The 20,965-nt window shown below is 47.8% G+C and overlaps 1 protein-coding gene across 4 annotated transcripts in view; it reads right to left on the bottom strand.

The window, feature by feature from the left end:
- The window catches only part of Ablim3 (actin binding LIM protein family member 3), a 114,806-nt gene that overhangs the window by 16,537 nt on the left and 77,304 nt on the right, over positions 1-20,965 (bottom strand). The window contains exons 9-15 of one of the 4 annotated variants that reach the window (XM_021633692.2): positions 9,778-9,836; positions 7,280-7,351; positions 5,294-5,449; positions 3,699-3,728; positions 3,163-3,292; positions 2,393-2,491; positions 540-587 (exon numbers count right to left, since the gene is read on the bottom strand). In XM_021633692.2, coding sequence (XP_021489367.1) covers positions 540-587; positions 2,393-2,491; positions 3,163-3,292; positions 3,699-3,728; positions 5,294-5,449; positions 7,280-7,351; positions 9,778-9,836 — 594 coding nt within the window. The remainder of the gene's footprint in view (positions 1-539; positions 588-2,392; positions 2,492-3,162; positions 3,293-3,698; positions 3,729-5,293; positions 5,450-7,279; positions 7,352-9,777; positions 9,837-20,965) is intronic. The other 3 variants (XR_009589779.1, XR_009589778.1, XR_009589780.1) reach the window with 3 other exon arrangements.

Here is a 20,965-nt window from a genome sequence, read left to right as displayed (position 1 = left end):
CAAGGTCTCTGGGTTTGATCTCCAGCACCAGGGAAACAAAATATGAAAGGAGGAAATGGTTTCCTGCTCCTTTCTCATCTATGAGCAGCCACCTGCACTCAGAAAAGCAGGAAAAAAAAAAAAAAAAACCCTTAAGGCAGAGGTTTAAGTTGAATCCCGATCCCCGAATTCAGTACAGGGATCTAATGCGTCTCACACAGCTCTAATGAACAACTTGGATTATCGGCATTCTGAGTGCAGCTCTCATAGGGGGTTCAGGCATTTTCCAGGATTGCTCTGATCATGGTATTTAGAGCAGCAAAGAGCAGGCGAGGTAGGTTGGGGAGGTGGCAAGGAAGGATTTCCGGGGCGTGGATAATTTCTTGCTCTTCCAAAATGACCTTGACACCCAAAGTCACCACGAGTGATGGGGGGTTAGCAAGAAGGACGATGCCGTGGCCTTGCATCGCCTTGTTCCTGGGCACCAGTGCAGGGCCATCTGCATTGTTGGTTAGTACCCCCCTCTTGTTTGGCCAAGCTCTAGCTGCCTCTGACCATACCATGCCGTTTGTAGATCGGGGGTTTTCGGTAGATGTTACTTTCTCCAGCTGCCAGAGACCAGGAAGGGACAGTGGGGAGGAGGGAGAGAAAGAGAAGGGGTGAGGGGGGGGTGAGAGGAGACAGCACTTGGTCAGTTGATCTGAGAAGAGAGAGCCGGTCAGCAACTTTTCCCAAGGGGCCACCATCTTTCTCCTGGCAGGCTTCCTATTCCAGAGTTGAGCCTCTGCTCTCACCCAACAGGTTCCAGATAAAGCGGGGAAGAGGGCAGATGCATATAGATGGTACCAGGGAAGGGGGTGCAGACTAAGTGATAGGCGTGCAGGAGGTGGGGGGTGCTAAGCAGGGCCTGGTGCAGGAAGTGTTCGCTGCTTTTGCCCGTCGTGGCCACACCTCACTCCATGCAAAAGTCCTCAGGAATATGCAGGGTTTCAGCCTTGCCCATAAAGCCCTTTCCCCAGAGACATGCTGGGCTCCTCAAGAGCCATGGGGAATGGTGTAGGTGAAGCAGCCGGATCAGCAATTGAGGGTTGAGTGAGTGGGGGTTGCAAAGTTGGGAGGCAGGGTCTAGACCCAGCCCAGTAACCCAGTGTGCTGGTTAGTTTTATGTCAACTTGATGCAAGATATTATCATCTGGGAAGAGGGGAACTCGGTTGACACTGTTTCGGTCAGCCTGGCAATAATGATTGATGTTGGAGGACCCAGTCCACCCCTGGGAAAGTGATACTGTGGTATATATATATATATATATATATATATATATATATATATATATATATATATATATATACCAAGTTCAAAGCTTGGTGAGCTATCAGAGCAGGCTCGTAAGGAGCATTCTTCCGTGGTCTCTGCTTCAGAAACCTCTAAGTTTCTGCCCTGAATTCCTGCCTGGTTTTCCTCAATGACTGACTATAACATGTAAGTCAAATTAACCTTTTCTCTCCCTAGTTCTGGTTGTGGTCTTTATCACAGCAATAGAAAGCAAATTAGAACATCCATGGTGGGGTCTCCTACAAGGCCACGCCTATAAGGCCATGCAGCCTCTGGTTTCCTCTCACCTTCTCTAGACACAATGACTTTATCCTTGATGCTCCCACTGCCTGGCATGTTTTTTCTAGGACTGTCACAGCACTAACTTTAATGTCACCTCCTCTAAGAAGTCGTTTCCTGCCCAGCTCCCGCAGCACAACCTCCCCTACGGTAGTCACTCTTGCACGATGCTTTGAACGCCCTCCCTTGTTTGTAGTATCTATTATCGCCTTTAATTACCCCTTTACTTTTTAAAAATTCATGTACCATCTCTATACACACGTTATGAGTATCACATTAACAGCTAAACTAACTGGGCAGATGGTTCTCTCCACACATTTAAGTGTACTCACTGTAAAGGTGAGATCTGGGCTGGAGGGAGCCCAATGGCAGCTTTAGCATCCTGAATACTACCTGGCTTCCTGGAGAAGCCACGAGATGGGCCCCAGACCACCAGCTTACAGGCAGTGGGCTCAGAGTTCACGCCAAAATATCCCGTGACAAGTGCCCTTCACCATTTTGCCTTTACTCTGTCCATCAGCGATATAAAAGGTCAACACTTGGGCATTTCATGTGAGTTCCCTGACCCTTCTCTTCCCTGGCCTTTCCTTATGGTCCTGATCAAGGTTGGCTATATGGAGAGGGCAGACCAAAGCCCACAGGCATGTTGGGGCTGGAAGGTGTGGGTGATTGGTTAGGGAGGGGTCCCTCAGGAACAGACTTCTCCTCAATGCCTGTGCAGCATCAAGCAAGTGGCTCAGGCATCTGGCACCCCCACGGAGCATGCACTCATGCTGGGAATGGTGGGCTGGCAGTGCCTACCTGGGATGTGAAAGTGCTTGGGAGCCTGGTAAGAGGTTGGAGTGGAGGACCTCACATCTAACTGGCTATGGTATGGAGAGCTCCGGCCACTCTCAGGCCCTGGAGCATGCAGGCAGTGGTTCCCAGAGAGAACAGAAGCACAGAGAAAACAGGCATTAAACACGGTGGCACTCAGGGAAGCAGTGAGGTGATGGCAGCAGCGGTGGGTGGACATCGCTGTGTGCTCAGCTCCAGAGTGTCAGCAGCTTGTGCTGTCATGCACCGGGTCGGCCGAAACAAGCTTGACCCTTGCCCTCGTTTGACCCCCAAGTCTGATTCTGCCAAGAAGATATCTTTACCTGCTAATCCTCCCACCCCGCTCTGCTTAGGTTCCTCCCTCGGTTTCCCCTTTTCTCCAGCCAAACGCTTGCTACTCCCCTCAGCACAGGGTGACTGGAGATACTTCAGCTGAGTGGCTCTGGGACTCTCAGCTGAAACCAGAACCCAACTTCGATGCTATGTGTTTCTTCCTGTGGATGCACAGGCCTGAAGGATGAGATAGAGGGGAATTCCTCTTCCCAGGGTCAGCGGGCTACCTGACAGCCCTCCTCCTGGCAGTTCTCTACCCACATCCCTGCTGCTTCTCATCTTAGGGACTGAGTCAGGTCCACCAGTCACCCGAGTGGCCACAGGCTTCTAGAAAGCCATGCTGCTATGGAAGTGTATGGGGGACACTAAGCGACCACATTGTCCTGACTCTTCATCTCTCTTTGGGACTCCCCTTGCCTTACCTGAGCGGTAGTAGTGATGAGGTGAGCGGGAGAAGGTGGGGGACATGCCTTGCCGACTGTAGGTGGGAGAATCTATGTATCCTGGACTGGAGGCCCGTCTCTGCCGGAGGTCCAGGTTCTCATAGATGTCCTGTTAGGAAGGATGCAGGACTGTGAGCAAGGCCCATGGTGCAAGGGCTTTTTTAGTGGTCATATGGGGCATGCATGGAGTCTGGAACTCTAGGGGTTCAGGCATGCATCACATATATACCCTGAAGAGGATGAGAGAGAGAGTTCTCAGGCCTCAGGCTAGAACCCATGGGCAATTTCTGGAGTCTGACTACGGATTCCTGAGACACAGATAAGTCTTATTGACAGACACATGGGGCTCTCCCCAACTGTTTCCATTCTTCATGCCATTGCTTGGTTGGAAGACACATTTTGGGTTGGGATCAGGTCCCCTTGGTTCAGGGGAGGGGTGACCAGAGAGCCCTTCTTGGTCATTATAAAGTAACACCACTTTTAATTTTTATTTTTTTATATATCAGATTAATTACCTGGGAGTAAGGAGATAATGTTCCCAGTGACTTTAGAAGCGAAGAGTTTGAAGGCAGGCATGGAGGGAGCAAAGGGAAGAGAGAGGAGGGCAGGAGGAAGGGACAGAACACGGTTAAATGGTGATAAGAAGAGGGCCTGAGGCTGCCCCTCGGGAGGGACCCTTGTCTACAGCCATGCCACCCTGAACATTCCCGATCCCGTCGGAGCTTGGAGGGTACCCTCTCCAGACAGCACCTCACTTAGAATTCTAGAATATCAGAACTGCTGGAGAGTGGTAATAAGTTTTGTGACTATGACCCCCCGCCCTTTCGAAATGTGAGGGCTCAGGGCCAGGCTAGGCTTCTGAGGAGATGGCTAGTCTCATGAGCTCAACACTATTTTCTCAACCCTCCCCTATCTCTCTCCTGGTTCACATCTCCTTTGTGATTTATGAACACAAAAACCCAGGGGAATGTTATCCAAATTTAGGCCGAAGCCAGGACCAGGCCATGGCTGTAAATGGGAAGCCTGGCCTGGTGAGGGGCATCGCAAGCTGGAGACTCAGCAGCAGGACTGCTGCTTTCAGCTGTGACCAGAGTCATGCTGGAATGCCTGCCCAATGCCGACCAGATTCTTCATTTCCAAGACAAGTAAGAAATGCAGATTCTTAGGCGAAATCTCCTAACATTTACATGGCAACAGCTAATTTACATTACTGAATGACACCCTGTGAGTGAACCAAAACCATCTGGGAGTTGGCTCTTACCCAAGGGTCCTGGTCTAGAGAGTTTCAGAATTGGAGCAGATACTGGACCTTCTTTTCCAGGCCCATCTTAGGAGACAGAACTCAGACTCTCAGCACTGGACTCTTCAAACCCTGTTGGGCTCCCTCTTGCTGCCCAAGGACTCAAGCTAGTGAGTGGTGGAGCTGGGACAGGTACCTGGAAGCCTGCTCCCCAGGCTGGGACTGTGTTGCACATTGTAATAGCTCAGGGCCTTAACATGGGGTGAAGAGCCTCTAAGAACAAGGCTGGTCAGGACCTGCTCTGCCTTCTCCAGAGGATCCTCCCTTATCTAGTAGTCATATAATGGTTTTCTAAATCCACCTGAGGCTGCATTATATAGATATGTCCTGTTCTGAGCACGAGGTTGTACATAAGGTTTAATATGGAGGGAACACGCCTAACCAGGGTTTAGGAACTTCACGGTCTTTTGAGCCTGGTATGGTATCAGAGACATGGGTTTGAGTATCAGCAAGATCTCTCTGCTGTAAGAAAAGCAACAGCTCGAGTAATGAATAGCCCCAGGCTTCCAGCTTGCATGCTGGTTCAGCATGGTTTGGTAGGGACTGGGGAGAATGGAGAGCCTACTCCTGTCAACAGGGCATGCTGCCACTCACCTCTAGATGATGGACACACACATTTAAGGCCTTATTTAAAGGCAGCCAGGTTTTTGGATGAAAGCTCTTGGTTTTTACAAGTTGGCTATACATTCCAAGTTAGAAGGGTCTGGGGGCCGATACTGTTGTGGCCAAGCTGTCTATAATGAAGTTGACTGGGGACCACAGCAGGACTGTGGCTCTTTCAAGAGCCCCAGAGAGGGTAAGACGTGATACCTCGCCATAACCGCATCTCTCCAGCATCTCGTCGGACGTGTATCTGGAATGAGGCTCGTAGGAAATGAGGTCGGGGCGTTGCACCTCGTAGATGGACTTAACCTTGGGAAGAGCTGCCAGGTCTTTGTAATTAAGGATCTCATTATCCACTTTAGCCTGGGGAAGGGGAAGAGGGAAATGGACAGGAACGAAGAAGAAAGGTAAGAGGGAAAGAGGAAAGAGAAAGGAAACAAAAGCAAGAGGATAAAGCTTCTCTAGCTTCTACTAAGACCAAGGATCAGGCACGAAGGGAAGAGCTGTGGATGTCAGAGTCAGAATGGTCCCAGAGGTGGTCTATTGAACAGTGATGTTTGTGAGGCCCCAGACTTTGCAAGAATGATCTCCTCTAAAGGCCACAACACCAGTTTGCGGGAAGCATTGACGTTATCTTCCAGATGTAAGAACAGGTGCAAACATCTTGTAACTGGTGTCAGAGACCACAGTCTGAACTCCATCCCTGGATGTAGACTGCTGCCAGCCCCACAACGGGAGGACATCTGTAGTTGCAGCCATCCTGATATCCCACTTCTGGGGACTAACTTATGCTTGCCAATAACTTTCTAAACTAAGTCCAATGGTCCTGCTGGGACTGGTGTCGTTCTCCATGCTAGAGGCCCACTTCCTCTCGTGTTCTGGATAGGAATCTGCAACGAGTACAGCCTGTGGTTACGGTAACTTGTCTTATCCTGGGGACACAGCTCAATAGCTTACAGGCTCAACAGTTGTTCCTGGCATGTACAAAGCCAGGAAGTTAATCCCAGCACCATAAAACAGAAGAAGAAAACAGCAACTTGCATTCAGAGACAGTCCCATGGTAGTATTGACCAATATTGAAGCCGCAGCAATGACTCTTATTTTCACTTGTCCAGGGGAAGAAAGGACAGGAAATAGTGCCACAGATGGGCATTACCTGGGGTCAATGAAGAAGCTAGATGTGAGTCTGAATGATCTTGCCAAGGTGTCAAAACCCTCCTGGGTCTGGCAGGTTTGAAGACTGTGTGTGGAGCCTCTGTCCTTGGTGGACTCTTTGTCATCCAACACCCCCACATTCTCAGTCTTGGCTCCTTTGCCCTGTGGTCAGCCATGCTGCTCATCTCACTGCTCCCTGGCTCTGCCAATCACTGCCCTTGACCTCCTTCTGTTATTCCCTCCCCTCTGTTATTTAATATTTCTCCTCTGGGACGCCTTTTCTCAACTGGCTCTGGATGGTCAGGTTTCTTCCTTCATTGGTAGTGTCGGGAAGGTGCACGGTGAATGCCTCTTCTTCCTGCTACTTGTCATAGTTTTAGCTGGTTATCCATGACACTGTATGTCCAGTATCATGAGGGTACCAGATCTGCCCATCACTGTCTCCCCAGCAGAGAGCACAGAGAGGGAAGCTCAGCATACCCTGAACCAATGCATACATTACATAGCCACGGGACCCCTGAGGTCATCTAGCTTAACTCTTGGTCACTTCTTCCTGTGTGAATGGCTCTGAAGATGGGAGCTTAGACACCTGTTTCTGAGCTTCTTACATGTTTAGAAAGGAGCCCTTTAGCTTTGCAGCTCCTTTTTGTTTCGTTTTGTTTTGTTTTGTTTTTGAGACAGGGTTTCTTTGTGTAGCCTTGGCTGTCCTGGACACACTTTGTAGACCAGGCTGGCCTCGAACTCACAGAGACCCGTCTGCCTCTGCCTCCCTGAGTAGTGAGTGGGATTACAGTCATGAGCCACTGCGCCTGGCTGTAACTCCTTTTTTGTTCCATTTTGACATTTCTTCTCCCTTCTGCCTTTTTATCGCACAGCACTCCCTGCATACCAACATTATCCTACCTCCCCGTGCCCTTCGGTAACCTCAAGGTCTGGCATGCCACTTAGAACGAGACTGGCACAGCCCAAACCAAAAACTTCTTGGGTGCAAGGTCAGGGGTAAGCCAAACCCTGCCGCTGCTAAGAAGTGATACATACGCAGATGACTCTGTTAGGTGACCCAATGCTGGATCCGGGAGGTGAGATGGAGGTTTCAGATGTCCGTCTATGCTGTGGGGAAGATGTGAAGCAGAAGTTCAGGCCCAGTGGGGAGAAGGAAGGTACATAACAGCAGACTTAGGGCACCTTAGCAACACTGTTAAAATACTCTGGCTTCCTCTGCCCTCTGTTCTCTGACCCTTTAATCAATATCTCTGTGCGAATGAGAGCCAGCATGCCCAGAACTTCGGGATGCTAGAAAAGACTACGAGTTTATTTTCTAGTTATCTGTAACCAGCATTTTAAACAGAGAGTCGTTCATTAAAGTCCATTTTGGGTTATTTCAGCCAATAACGTATTTAGTTTAAATGAGTGAAACTGCTCAGTATTCATTTCTTGGTCGCTTCATGAACAATTCAGAAGCAAATGGAAGCTCACATACTTGCGCATTATGCTGATTCTCTGCAGCGGACCCTTGGCAAACTGACATCAACTTAAATGAAAACCTTAAAACATCTGCCTCTGCACGGCGGCCATGATGGATTCCCAGCAGGCACTCCCCCACCCCCGCCCCATTAGTGTGATGCCCTCCCTGGGCATCTCAGAGCGTGGCAGCGTGTGGTGATGGGACATTTGAGATTGAATGATTAGGAATGACTGGGAAATACGTGTGAGATTGGGGCTCTCAGATGTGCAAAAGGAAATGGTTGTGCCTCGGGACTGTTCAGCTTCCTACCAATTCCATCTCCAAGTGTTCTGAGTGGCTCTACAGAACGGCTTTTACCAAACCGCGAATGAGAACTAGGGGGTGGATCTGGATAAGTGAATGAAGGTGGGACTCCTGATGACACCACATCAGATGGAATGAAGGGGAATGTTTTATTTTGAGCCCCCTGATTAGCTGGAGGAGGGCTCTTGATTTGGTGCTAACACATTTCTGCAGCTATCCCAACAACACTTAATTTCCCCTTTGAATTGAAGAGCGTGTCAGCAACACCAGCTAGCATTTTAAGATTTGTTTTTAATAACTACTCCATTATCATGGAATTTATTTTGTTTAGAGCCAGCATTACTAATCCTTTCTATGTGGCAACCTCAAGTGTATTTTTTTTTTTTCAAATAAATTTAGTTAAATGGAAAATAGTTGAGTTGCTTTAAAGGAAGAAAAGCAAAAAAAAAGGAGTGGGTACTGATACAAAGAGATGGGACACAGACACAGCAAAAAGCATTGGGGTTTTAAAGAAGAACTCAAATTTGGGAAATTCTCCAGAGAGGAGACTGAGAAAAAAATGACAGCTAGGTCTTTCTGTACTTTAAGTGGGGCAGGCCTTAGGAAGAAAAGGGCAGGGGAATTCACATATGGATCAAAAGAAACCACACATCAATAGGACTGGTTCTTTCACCAAACTCTCACATTAGATGAATAAAATGGCAAAGGAGAAGGGGTAATTAGCTGATCAGAAGTTGTGCTGTGTATTTTCAGTTGCGAAGATTCTAGCAAGTGGTGTTAGAGACCACTTAAGGGGTCAAGTTGACAGCAGGGATGAGAATATAAAGGTATGTTATAGCTCAAGTGTTCCTCCTCCAGCCCTAACACGCATCTCAGGAGCCTCTCTGCAGCGAGAAGAGGCCAGAAACTCAGCCTCTCCCTGTATAAGCCCATGTGAACTCACCCCTCCCTTCAGTGCCAGGGACTCATATTCACAGGTCTCCCTGGCATTTGCCAGAGCAATTCAGAGGCACCAGGGCCTCAGCTGCCCTGCTGTGTGCCTGGGGACAGCAGTCTGCTTCGGCTTGGCTGCATCAGGGCTGTCAAATCTCTCTGTTCAGGTTTTGTTTTCTCACAGGCAAGGTGGAGATACAATTTCTTGCCTCATCTACCTCAGGAGGTTAAAGGAATCCAGCCAGAGAGGCGCTATGAAGACATCCTGCAAACTGTCAGTTACTCAGATGATAGTAACTATAGGATATTAATAAACGACCTTAGGCTAGGGAAAAGCCATGGCTCTTTAGATTGGCTCCTAGCTTGGCTGGCATTGGTGGGCTCATAATCTCACTTGCCCTAGACATACTTGAAAATCTCCCATGCATAAAGTCTTTTTATTGTTTTCAAGGTTCTTTGCTTCCGTTTTTCTTTCTTTTTTAAAGATTAATTTATTTATTTAATGTATAAGAGTACTCTATCATCATGTGTGCCTGCACGCCAGAAGAAGACATCAGATTCCAGTATAGACGGCTGTGAGCCACCAAGTGCTTGCTGGGAATTGAACTCAGGACCTCTGGAAAGCAGACAGTGTTCTTAACTGCTGAGCCATCTCTCCAGCCTCTAACGTTCTTCCATATACAAGATCTTAATCTACCCCAAGTCCCGTGAAGCAACTCTTCCCACTAAAGAGCACACAGAAATGCACACACATTTGGGAACTGGCATGCTCTGTACTAAAGCACCCCTTTCCCAACCTGTGGCAAAAGGTGGCATGGAGGACGATGCCTCTTACCTTGAGCTTCTTCTCTGCCCTGGCTGCCTGCTTGCAGATCGGGTGCCAAACCTCAGAACCTAAGGTGCCAGGAAAATAACAAAAGACTCAGACCTACCAATGACCAGAAGCCCCACCTCACCTCACTTTACTCCTTTGACAGCAGGTGTACCCTACACACGCATATCAGTTGGGAGAAGTCCTCTCTGTTTCCCGGCTTTCCTAGCTCCCCAGTGTTTCAGAGAGCCACTGGGATGCCAATCTGACTCCACACATACCTTTTCGAGGTGTCTAAATCCTGACTCATTCTTCACAGGCCACATGGCATCCCTGTGAATGTTCTTACCTGTCAACTCGAGGTGACTTTTTCCTCCTCTGGGCTCCATAGTTCTCTGAGGTCTCTCCACACATACAGGCTTAAGTCATATTAGCTTGTGAGTCTGACACCCTAAGAACATTAGCAGCACCTTCTAGGCAAGAACTGAGCTTTAGCCATGGGTCTGGCTCTCACAGCATCTGCACAGAGTTTGCCTTTAGGGGAAGACCCTGGGTTTGCAGGGCAAAATAGATGAACAGGCAAATGGCAGTGAGTGACACATAGCAGGTGGCCAAGAAATATTTGTTGAATGGATGAACGGCGGGGGGGATGGTGTGAAAGAAAATGACAAACCGTGGCTAACCTCAGCTTTCCTTTCTCTTCCAAGACTTAAGATGGGATTAGGACTTACTGGAGCTATTGCGTTTAAGGGGAGGAGGTGTCATGGTGTATATTCTGTTTGGGAGCATTGTCTTGACCTGATAATTCCTCAGAAACTCCAGACACTTCAAGATTAGTACACTAGTGTTGCTAATACCCACATTTTATAATGGGTGTGGGGTCCAGTGGGCTGGCTCCAAACCCGAGGCCGATTTGGAAAGGCATGAACAACAGGTGGTTGGTCACATGCTGTGAAGCCTCAACTACTGCACATTCCCCAAGGAAGGGACAGGTGTCCTGGATTAGAAGGGGAAAAAATAGGAACATATTATCCTTCTGGAACCATTCCTCGGGTAACCAGCCCTAAAAGGAAAGGTGCCAACAAATGGCTCCATTCCTGAGCACCCAGATGGCATTTGTTTGTCTGACTTTGTTTCTAGGTTATGCTTTCCATGATGGTGGTTGCTTGGAGATGCTAGGACTAGAATATTGGTTAGGGCACAGGAGTTTGGTGTGAGGTCAAGTAACCAGACCTGAAGGAGAGGAGAGAGGACCAAACCGAAGTTTGGTGTCCAAAGTTTTTTGTTTTTTTCCTCTACTCAGCCATTAAAAGATCCTCTCTCTCTCTCTCTCTCTCTCTCTCTCTCTCTCTCTCTCTCTCTCTCTCTCTCCATTTCTTCACTTGAGTAAATATTAAGGTAGTGCCTCGGTAGTCTTGGATTATTTTCATCTCCAAAATTCTTATTCTGGGGCTGGTTTTGTCTTTTGTGGGATAAGAGTCCACACTTCTTATCTGCTGGTATTGGAGGTTTTTAACTACTCAAGAGGAGTTTGATTCTGTCTGGAGTGAAATGCAATGGTTATCAGAGCCCAGTAGAGGGACTCTGTGTTTGAGGCTTGAGCCAGTGTTCACAGGGTGTGTCTGCTATCGAGCAAGCTGTGGGTCGTGATCTTTCCTTTTGGGAGTTTAAATTACAGAGAGCATTTCCGGTTCCTCTCTGAGTTGCTCCTGAGTCCACCGGGGTTGTTTACCACTGTGGCTGTGGCAGGAAACACATGTGCCAGGTCACTGTAGGAAATGCTTGAGGTGGACATGGGGGTCTGATGAGGTCATGAAATTGAGTGAAAGACAAATAGGAAAGGTGAAGCAGAAGTCCAGGCTGAGGGAAATGATAGACGTGTGTGGGTCCAGACTGAATTGTCTCTCTAGCTTTGATTCTGTAACGAGACATATCTGATCTGAAATAAAACTGAGCCACAAATGGCTATCAGCTTTACTCTGCATACAAGAAAGCACGTTTACAAATGAACTGAGAGAGGAGAGGAAGAATCCAAAGACCGGAGGAAGATGTAATTAGAAATGAAAGAGGAGGGTTAGTTTAGGAGTTGCCAGAATATCATAAATTGTTGGTAGTTAGCAAAAACTTAAATAAAGGCAAGAAAAAGTGAATTTTTTTTCATGAATAGTTGTATGAAATTATGGTTTCTTGAGCATTTATGCCCTTGGTCACCAGATCAGTAGCACTGCCTCAACCGAAAAAAAAAAAACAAAAAACAAAACAAAAAACACTTAGCATGCCTTCTAGTTTTGTGTCAACTTGACACAGGCTGGAGTCATCCGAAAAGAAGGCACCTCAATTGAGAGAATGACTCCATGGGATCAGACTGGGCCAGCCTATGGGTTATTTTCTTGACTGGTGATCAGCGGAGGAGGGCCCAGCCCATTGTGCATGGTGACATCCCTGGGCTGCTGGTCCTGGGTTCTATAAGAAAACAGGCTGAGCAAGCCACAAGGAGCAAGCCAGTAAGCAGCACCTCTGTCCCCAGTGTCTTCTGCATCAGCTCCTGCCTCCAGGTTCCTGCCCTGCTTGAGCTTCTGCCCTCATGCTTTTGCTGATGAACTGTTTTATGGAAATGTGAGTGAGATAAACCCTTTCCTCCCCACGTTGCTTTTGGTCACGGTGTTTCACCACAGCAATAGTAATTCTAACTCATATACCCTGGGAAGAAGGTAATTTTTTTTCCCCATTTAAATTTCCATCACAGTGCCTTGTCTATGTAAACAACTGGCTGGATCTTACCTTGGTAGTTTTATAGTTACAATGTGAAAGGCACCCAGAGGAAGGTGGTAACCAGAATGGGGAGGGGCACTCAAAATTAGTCCCTAAGGCAGCATCTTCATCCTGGGAAGAGAAGACTGAACCATGTCTGTGTGCATTTTGGTGCTCTCTGAGGCTTTCATTGGATGGATTTGCAACAAGAATGGAGGGCAAAAATTCCAGGGAAGAAAAACTAACTTTTATGAATTGAGTGTATTTGCTCCGTTGATAATGACATCCCTTCCTCCACAAGTTTTCAAAAATATGCTGGATGGGAAAAAGCCCAGTCTCAGTATTGTGGATGGGATTCAGAACCTGTCAATCACACTGACAGATTTTAGACAGCCAGCTCAAGCCTCGGAGCTCTTTTTTCTACATTAACAGGTCTCTCCCCAGGACCTACAGGTAGAAGGAGAAAATCCTCACAAGTTGTCCTGCAGGTGCACCATGGCAAATCTACACACACACACACACACACACACACACACACACACACACACACAACCATCATCACCAACAATAATGAAGCTTAAAAAAAAAAAGAAGCAAGATATTCGGCATTAGGCCAGCTGGATTCTCTAAGCTGGGTTTGGGGATTTGGGCAAACAGAACAAGCTAGCCTCTCCTTTTGACAGCTACACTCCTAGACTGAGTGTACAAAGAGCATTCACTAGATTGGGATTGCTCAAGGTGGGACCTGCGTGGGGTGCTTGTCTGATAACCTGGTGCAGAGTTCTGAGCCCCCATGCTGCGCCTGATACCAATTTCTTGGAAGTAGAGCTGAGAGTCGGAGATCCAACAGCAATCCGGTGACTTTATGACTCTGAAGATGAGGACCAGATGGTTAAATGCCACACAGCACCCCAAGTTAATTTTTAAAGAATGCTATGGGAGATAGAAACCCATGGTCCAAGACAGAACTCTAACATCCTGCAAGAATGGGGCATGTTTTGTTTGGACTCCCGGTTCCACAAGTCACCCTCTCTTATTCTCTGAGACTGTCACCCAGGCCTCCATGCTCTGTGGTTGAAACCTACTGTGAAGGTAACTGGACCATCAGCTGATAGAGACCCAATTCAAGCACAGTCCTGAGGTCCACTTTGGTGCTCAGCAGAATCAGCAAGACTGTTACGGTATGCGGCAGACCTGCAGTGTCTGGGCCTGACAGGATGCTAGGATCCCACCCACCTCTCTGCCGGGCCTTGCCGTTCGGGTCACCAATGTCTCTTTTAAAAGGTCAGAGCTGGATCCGGGTGTGGTTGTCTTACAGAATGCCCAGTGAGGGTTTATGAATACAAAGGTGACTGGGAGCAGTCTGTCTGAAGTGGCCAGTCTGAAGTTCTGGGTCAGGATTGTGTAAACACTTTAGAATCTGAATGTTTTTAGACACTGTGGGTTGCCATGGTCCTCCCAATACCTAACATACAGCCCTCCACACTTGGTGATGAAGGTGGTTGAGTTTCAGGTTTCTGATTCTGCAGAGGATTCTGCCCCAACAGGTTCCTTCTTCAGATTGCTCACAGCAGGGTGAGGTTGCTCTGCATTCTGCCTCCACCGCAGCAGTGCTGCCTCTGTGACATGACCCAGCAATGACCTTAGAACTCTGTCCAGGGCCAGAGAGATGGCTCTGTGTTAAGTTTTGTTCTTAGAACCTACCACACCAGGCAGTTCATAGCTGTAACTTCAGTTTTTTTTGGGGGGGGGAATCAGATGCTTTTGACCTTCTCAGACATCTGTGCTCAGACATGCAGACATTGCACTGGCTGGTTTTGTATCAACTTGACACAAGTTTGAGAGTCACCAGAAAAGAAGGAGCTTCAGTTGAGAAAAATACCTCCACGAAATCCAGCTGTAAGGCATTTTTTTTTTTTTCTATTTCAATTAATGGTCTATGAGTGAGGGCCCAGCCACTGTGGGTGGCTCTACCCTTGGGTTGGTGGTCCTGGGTTCTATAAGAAAACAGGCCGGGCAAGCCATGGGCAGCAAGCCAGGAAGCAGCGCCCCTCCATGGCTTCTGCATCAGCTCCTGCTTCCAGGTGCCTGCTTCGCTTGAGTTCCTGTCCTGACTTCCTTCTGTTGGTGATAAACAGCAATGTGGAAATGTAAGTCAAATAAACCCTTTCCTCCCCAACTTGTTTTTTTGGCCACAGTGCTTTGTCACATCAATAGAAATCCTAACTAAGACAGACAAACTGTCTGTCAGAAGGTGAAGTCTGTAGACACAAAGCACATTAGTGGATATCAGAAGCTTATAGGCAGGTTTGAGCCAGTAGACAGCACTAGTTAAAGGGGATGAGGTTTCTTTTGGGGTCAGCTAGAGATAGGCAAGATGATGGTTGTACAAAGTTGTGAATGGACTGAAAGCTATTTAAGTATATATTTAAAAATGGTTAATTTGATGTTATGTGAGTTTTTATCTCAAAAAAACAAAAACAAAAACAAAAACAAAAAACCAAATACCTCCCTGCCTCCTAACCCCAGAGGAAATGGATTGCTTCTTCAGACCACAGAGGACTTCATTCCTCCTCTGCCACTGAGGGTGCACAGTCTATGGGAGGCGGAGAGCAAGCTCTTCCCTTGACTCTGCTGTGTATAGCAATATCACCATTGCCATCATCTTGGGTGTCAGGGGTCTTCCCCAGGTATCAGGCATTTGATGTATTATTTAATGCAATATCCTTTGAGGCTTGCATTCTGGTTTTGCTGCTTGCTGGGTCACTGGCTGCATTGTCCAGAGGGACTCAGTTCTGCTTGTACCTTTTTCCCCATCTACAAAGGGGGGGTTGATAATATCTGCCTTGTAGGTTTATTGTAAGGACACACACACACACAGCATTAGAATACTATCTGCTTATAGTAGGTGTTACGTATACATTTTTGTTGTTAATATTATCTCTTTGCTTCCATCCAAAAATATGTGCTAGGGGCTAACTAGTTTGGGTAGGCTGAAAGGACTCATAGAGAGATTGGAGGTTTATTCATTGACTTCCAGAAGCAGGGCCTGGTGGAGCCAGGCACAGCAGCTGAGGGGCTGCAGGGTATGGTGAAAACATTACATTTTGAAGGGACGTTCTTAATGACAGGGAGTAAACACCTCAATAGCTCCAGGAAGTCTCTAAAACTGATCAGATCTAACAGGTTTCTGTCCCCAAGCTTATATAAGTAGTAAGGACTGCTGAAAGACAGTTATAGACAAGCCAAGAGGCCTGGGAGAGGCTCAGGCCAACAAAGCCACCAGGAAGACACTCTTCAACCTACTGAACTGCCTGTAGGTCGTGAAGTTCATTTAAGGTCTCCAGCTTTTGAGAGCCTTCATGCCTGCCGGGGCGGCTTTGGTGATGCAGCTGTCTTTGAGCCACTTCTGCCACTGTAAGCAACCCCTCACTCACACTTCTGTATGTAGCCTCAATAAGACTTGTTAGTTCACCAAATTATACTTTTGTGGAGGCAGAGAGAAGACTGGCCTGGGGATGCTCAAGAGCCTCTCGATGGAGCTGCTTCTAGATGCGTCAACCCATCAACCATCCCCCTTCTGCCCTAGTGGTTGGAGTTGAGTTTCTGCCACCTGAAAAGTCCAGATAAATAAAAACCTCTCCTCGAACTCAGACTTGAGGACCTGACATATTCCTGACTTGCCCTGAAGGCAATTTAGTTTCTTAGAAAATAGAGGAAGCAAGCGGGAAAAGTGCTGCTCTGGACCTAATTTTGACCAACATGAGCAAATCGCCTGTGAAGTGGATGTGACATGCAGCTGGTGAGGAAATGGCCACATCACTTTGCGTTTGCAGTGACCTGATCTGAACAAGATGGAAACAGGCTTTAGAAATACAACACTGTCATATTTTCAGTGATTGAAGATGCCAGGTAACCCTTAAAATCTTGAAGGGGGGAAAAAAAGGCAGCTCATCAAAAATTAAAATGTACTCCATTTAAAATGAAATGTACAGGCAGACTAGAGGAAATATCAGTTTAGTAAAAGAGTAAGATATGTTTGAAGGATCTAAAATTATATAGCAGGATTGAGGAAACATACGTTTTGAAGTTTTTAAGCATAACTCCTACAACCTAAACTGTCACTAGAGAGGCCCAGCTGAAAGTCGTAAGCCTGAAGTGTGGAATGATAGCAACCCGTTTGGCAAGTGGCTCAGCAAGTGAGGTTGGAGGAGTTTCAGACATCAAGAATGCGGGCTGGCACGCCATGAAGTGAGACAACTTGCACATCCTCAGTAGGGGCGTGCCCTGGCCTGGTGCACCTGTCGGAGCGACCTGTCAGGAAAAGGAGGCCTTTGCTGAACGTCAGCTGCACCCCCCTGCTGTGCCGGGACATGCCTCCCACTACCAGGTCCTTGTATTATCTGAGCTAAAAAGAATGTGGTCTGAAATAGCCTCCTCTCTACAGAGAAGGCTTGGTGTGGCCCTCAAAGGCAGCTCCGGGATCTGTGGGGTTTGCACGAACACAGAGCTGAGGCTCTCCGCTTTATTTTTGGGTCACGCGCACTGCTCACGATCGGATGAAAGCTGCAGGCCTTCTTTCTAGGGGAGCATCTATATGTGGAACTTGGCGAGTGGTTTCAGGAGAGTCACGGAATTCAGGCGGCCAGCTGTGAAACTCACCGTAAGAGTTTGGAAACAGAGGGTCTGGAGAGATGAGCAGTTGACAAAACGCTTGCTGAGCAGCCAGGAGGACCTGAGTTTGAGCCTTAGAACTCCTGTGACAAAGTCAGGTGTCGGGGTTGGCACTTGTAATCTAGTGCTGGAAAGGGGAAAAAGGCAGATCCCCGGAACTCGATGGCCTGTCACCTTCCCTTACTTGGCCAGTTTCAGGCCTATGAGAGACCCTGACTCAAAAGTCAGAGTGAAGGCCAGTGAGATGGTCTAGCCAGTAAAAGTGCTCAAAAGCCCAAAAGCCTGATTTTATTACCTGGAATTAATAATAATAATAATGATAATGATAATAATAATGATAATAATAAGTTGGCTGTACCTAGAGACACACATTGGCAATCCCAACACTCCTAAGGTGAAATGGAAAGTGGAGACAGGAGAATCACCTAGCAAAGCACTGGAGACTCAGTACTGTCTTTGACAGCAGTAGATGCTGCAACAGTGAAAAGACTCACGATACTATGTTTCTCACCTTTAACAACCCAGGGACTCATACTTCACTACAGCACTTTCATTAGTGGTGTAGGCTCTGTCCCAGGATTTCAAAGAGAATTCATTGACTATGCAAAGCTGACCTTGTGCATTCCAGTGTCAGCGGTCTCAGATCCTTGCAGCAGGGAGAGGAGTGGCGTATGGGGCAGCTAAAAGGCTGGCTGAAGACTGCACCCTGCTCCGTTGATGAGGCAGATTTGGGAGGAGAGCATTTACACCATGTTCAGAGCCCAGCACAGTGCCCACTTCTGCAGCGACTGTGGACTTTGTGGCTTCGGTGTGAATACTGCCCTGACCCTGAAGTATTTCAGTTCTATTCTGCTCCAGTAAAACCAGTGACCTAATTTCCTGGGGAAGCCCAAATGAAGGGTTTGGATAACAGATTAGAAGTCTGGCCCCTTTACAGAAACAGCTGAAAGACAGAATGCGCAACAGAACTTGAAACAAAGAAAAGGAAACTTGCTCTAGTCTCCAGGGGCCCCACAAGTCTCCCAGATAGACGTCAGACATCTCCCAAGTGGAACCTATCAGAATACCATCACACAGCAATTAAAACACAAACTAATGAACCGATGATTCTCCGGGGATCATGCCAGACCCAGCCTGTCCTGCTCCAGACCCCCCAACTCCAGACTCCATGTACAAGCTTCGGGGGCTCTGACACTTAGTGTCTCTGGTCCTTCCACCTCTATACCCTGCTCTAAGAGCACTTAGCACCGTCGCATTCGGCCTGTCCTCTAGTGTCTCTGTGGTGTGTGTCTGCTGTCTCTGCCTATATATGAATGGTCTCAGTTTTCCCACCATTCAATGCTTCTTTCTACCAGGGGACTTCGTGCCTGCTCTCCTCGTTGCTTCCATAGCTTCTCTGTCCTCCTCTCCTCACTGCCCCTTCCCCACGACTTGTGCTCAGGATCCTGTCTTGCAATGTCCCTTCTACAGAAGAGCCTCCCCTGGCTTCTTGGTCTTCTGACACATGCCCCAGATTTAATCCTCAGAGCCTTCTCTCCACTCTGTTATTGATCTTGTTGCCTCTATTTGATGAATGCCGGTCTCTCCTTTCTCACAAACTCCACCAGGGTGAACCGGCATGCCTGCCTTGCTCTCTCCAAGCAGAGTACTCGGCATGCAATAGAGAGCCTGGAGCGGTGTGACCTGCACTGCAGTGGATCAGCGATATTGAAGGAAGAGGGCCAGGGGAGGGAGTCGCACATCAAGATCCCAGCCCATTAATGGAAGTGCCGACACCCGAACTCAGGACTACTAGCCCTCAGCTGGCTCCTTCCACTCCGGGACTGCCATGACTTGAGTCCCGGTGCTGTTTCTCTGGAGGGTATTCTAGGCTCAGCCCCCAGTGGTAACTGAAACTCCTGGGGGCTGCCACCCACACATGACACCCATAGGCAGAATCATTATGACTCTAGCACCCATGGCCCAAGCCCCCCTATTCCAGATCACTCAGCACCCCTTGAGGCAGGTTCTCCAGTACTCTGCAATTACTCCCACTCTCCCAGGAGCCAGAAGGGTAGGAATGGGGATAATTAGTGAGAGGGTGACAGCTCTTCCTCACTACCAAGAATTTCTCCCACCTCCTGGAGGCATTTCGGCCTTAAGTTCTTTCTACCGTGCATTCTGTTTCACTATCACAGAGCTGTTGGTTTGACTCCATTGCTTAACTCCTTCAGCCTCTGTGGGAAGTTGGGTCAGCAAAGTTCCTAACTCACGGCTTTTAATTAAGCCCAGAGAGTTAAGAGATTTGTCTAAAGTGAAAAACCAAACCAAACCAAACCAACAACAAAAAAACTTAGTAAGCAGTAGTGCCAAGACCAGAGGAGAACGACGAAGATTTGGAGTTGAAGAAGAAAGGCAAAGAGGTTGATTGCTTGGTGATGCACAAGTGGAAATGTGAGTGTGAGGGCAGGTTCAACACCAGGAGGCTGAGAAGGTGAAAGGAACACTGCACAGCAGATTTCCAACCCAAGTGCCAACTTTAAATCCTGGTGGTGGTTGCTTTGCTGAGAGCCCTGAAGCAGGAATCACTCTGGATCAATGGAGGGCATCAGGGCTCGTGGGTGGTCACAAGGACCAGACCTGAATATCAGCCAGGGTTTGAGTCCTATGGGGGAAGGTGGAGAGAGCCTGGAGGGGAATCTCTGGCCAGATTCCTCTTTGCCTTGCACACTTTAGCTCACAAAGACCTTTGTATTTCTCTAGGAGCATCCCATCTCTCAGCTATACAATGTGGTCTGTGGCTCTAATACAGTTCAAAGCAACACCCTTCTCCCTCCAACAATTCCCCTGAATGATCATGATATTTAAGGATTCATTTGGAATTGTCTCTTCCATTTACTCTCACCCAGGAACCCCTACCCGGCACGCCTAATGGATGGCACAGGTTTCTGTTGAATAGCTATGGGGCAACAGGTTTTGCTGAGAATGATTTTGTCCTATTCCCTATACCTAGGATATTATTAGGTAATATCTGAGACAGTTTTGGAAAAGGCATATTACTGGTACCTTGTGGGTGAAGACCAGGGATTCTACCAAATAATCTACAGTGTGCAAAACAATCCTTATACCAAAGAATTGTCTCGCTCCAGATATCAACAGTGTTGAGGTTCAGAAACTTTGCCATAGGCACAGAAGGCAAAGTACAGCTTGAGGGACTTCATGGGCTGTGGTGAGGACAAAGTGCTAAGAAGATCTACTCCCTGTAACTGGCCCCTGGACTCAGGGCTCTGTTCTGGGGAAACCTTGAAGGACTCTCAAGAATGCTCTTTAATTGAGCATTCTTGGCAGGACCAATCATAGCGAACACCCTAATGTTTTCAGTATCATTCGGAACTTAACCTTCTCCTTTCTGAGCCCCCACAGCATCCTTTCCTTTGTTTATACTCGTTTCCCTCTGGTTTGTCTGAGGGTTGTTGGTCTCCTTGCCTCTCAGCCCTAACATTGGCCCCACGGTACTCACTTCTACCATTAACGATTATTAGGAGGAGGGGCGTTTGGGGGAAGTGATTGGATCATGAGAGTAGAATTTCCATGACTGAGATCAATACTCTTAGGAGGCAGGCCTCAGGAGACCACTCTTCCCCTTCTGCCATGACAGGAGATAGCAAAGAAGCTGGCACTGGTGTGAAAGCAGGCCATCAGCAGACCCTGGATCTGCAGGCACTTTGATCTCGGACTTGCCAGCCTCCAGAACTCCGAGCAATTCGTTTCTATCACTTATGAACCATCAATCCATGTTAGTTTCTTT

The sequence above is a fragment of the Meriones unguiculatus genome, chromosome 2 (genome assembly GCF_030254825.1).
Source record: "Meriones unguiculatus strain TT.TT164.6M chromosome 2, Bangor_MerUng_6.1, whole genome shotgun sequence".
NCBI lineage: Eukaryota > Metazoa > Chordata > Mammalia > Rodentia > Muridae > Meriones > Meriones unguiculatus.
Note: the sequence above shows the minus strand (reverse complement) of the source record. Positions and strands in the feature narration are given on the sequence as shown.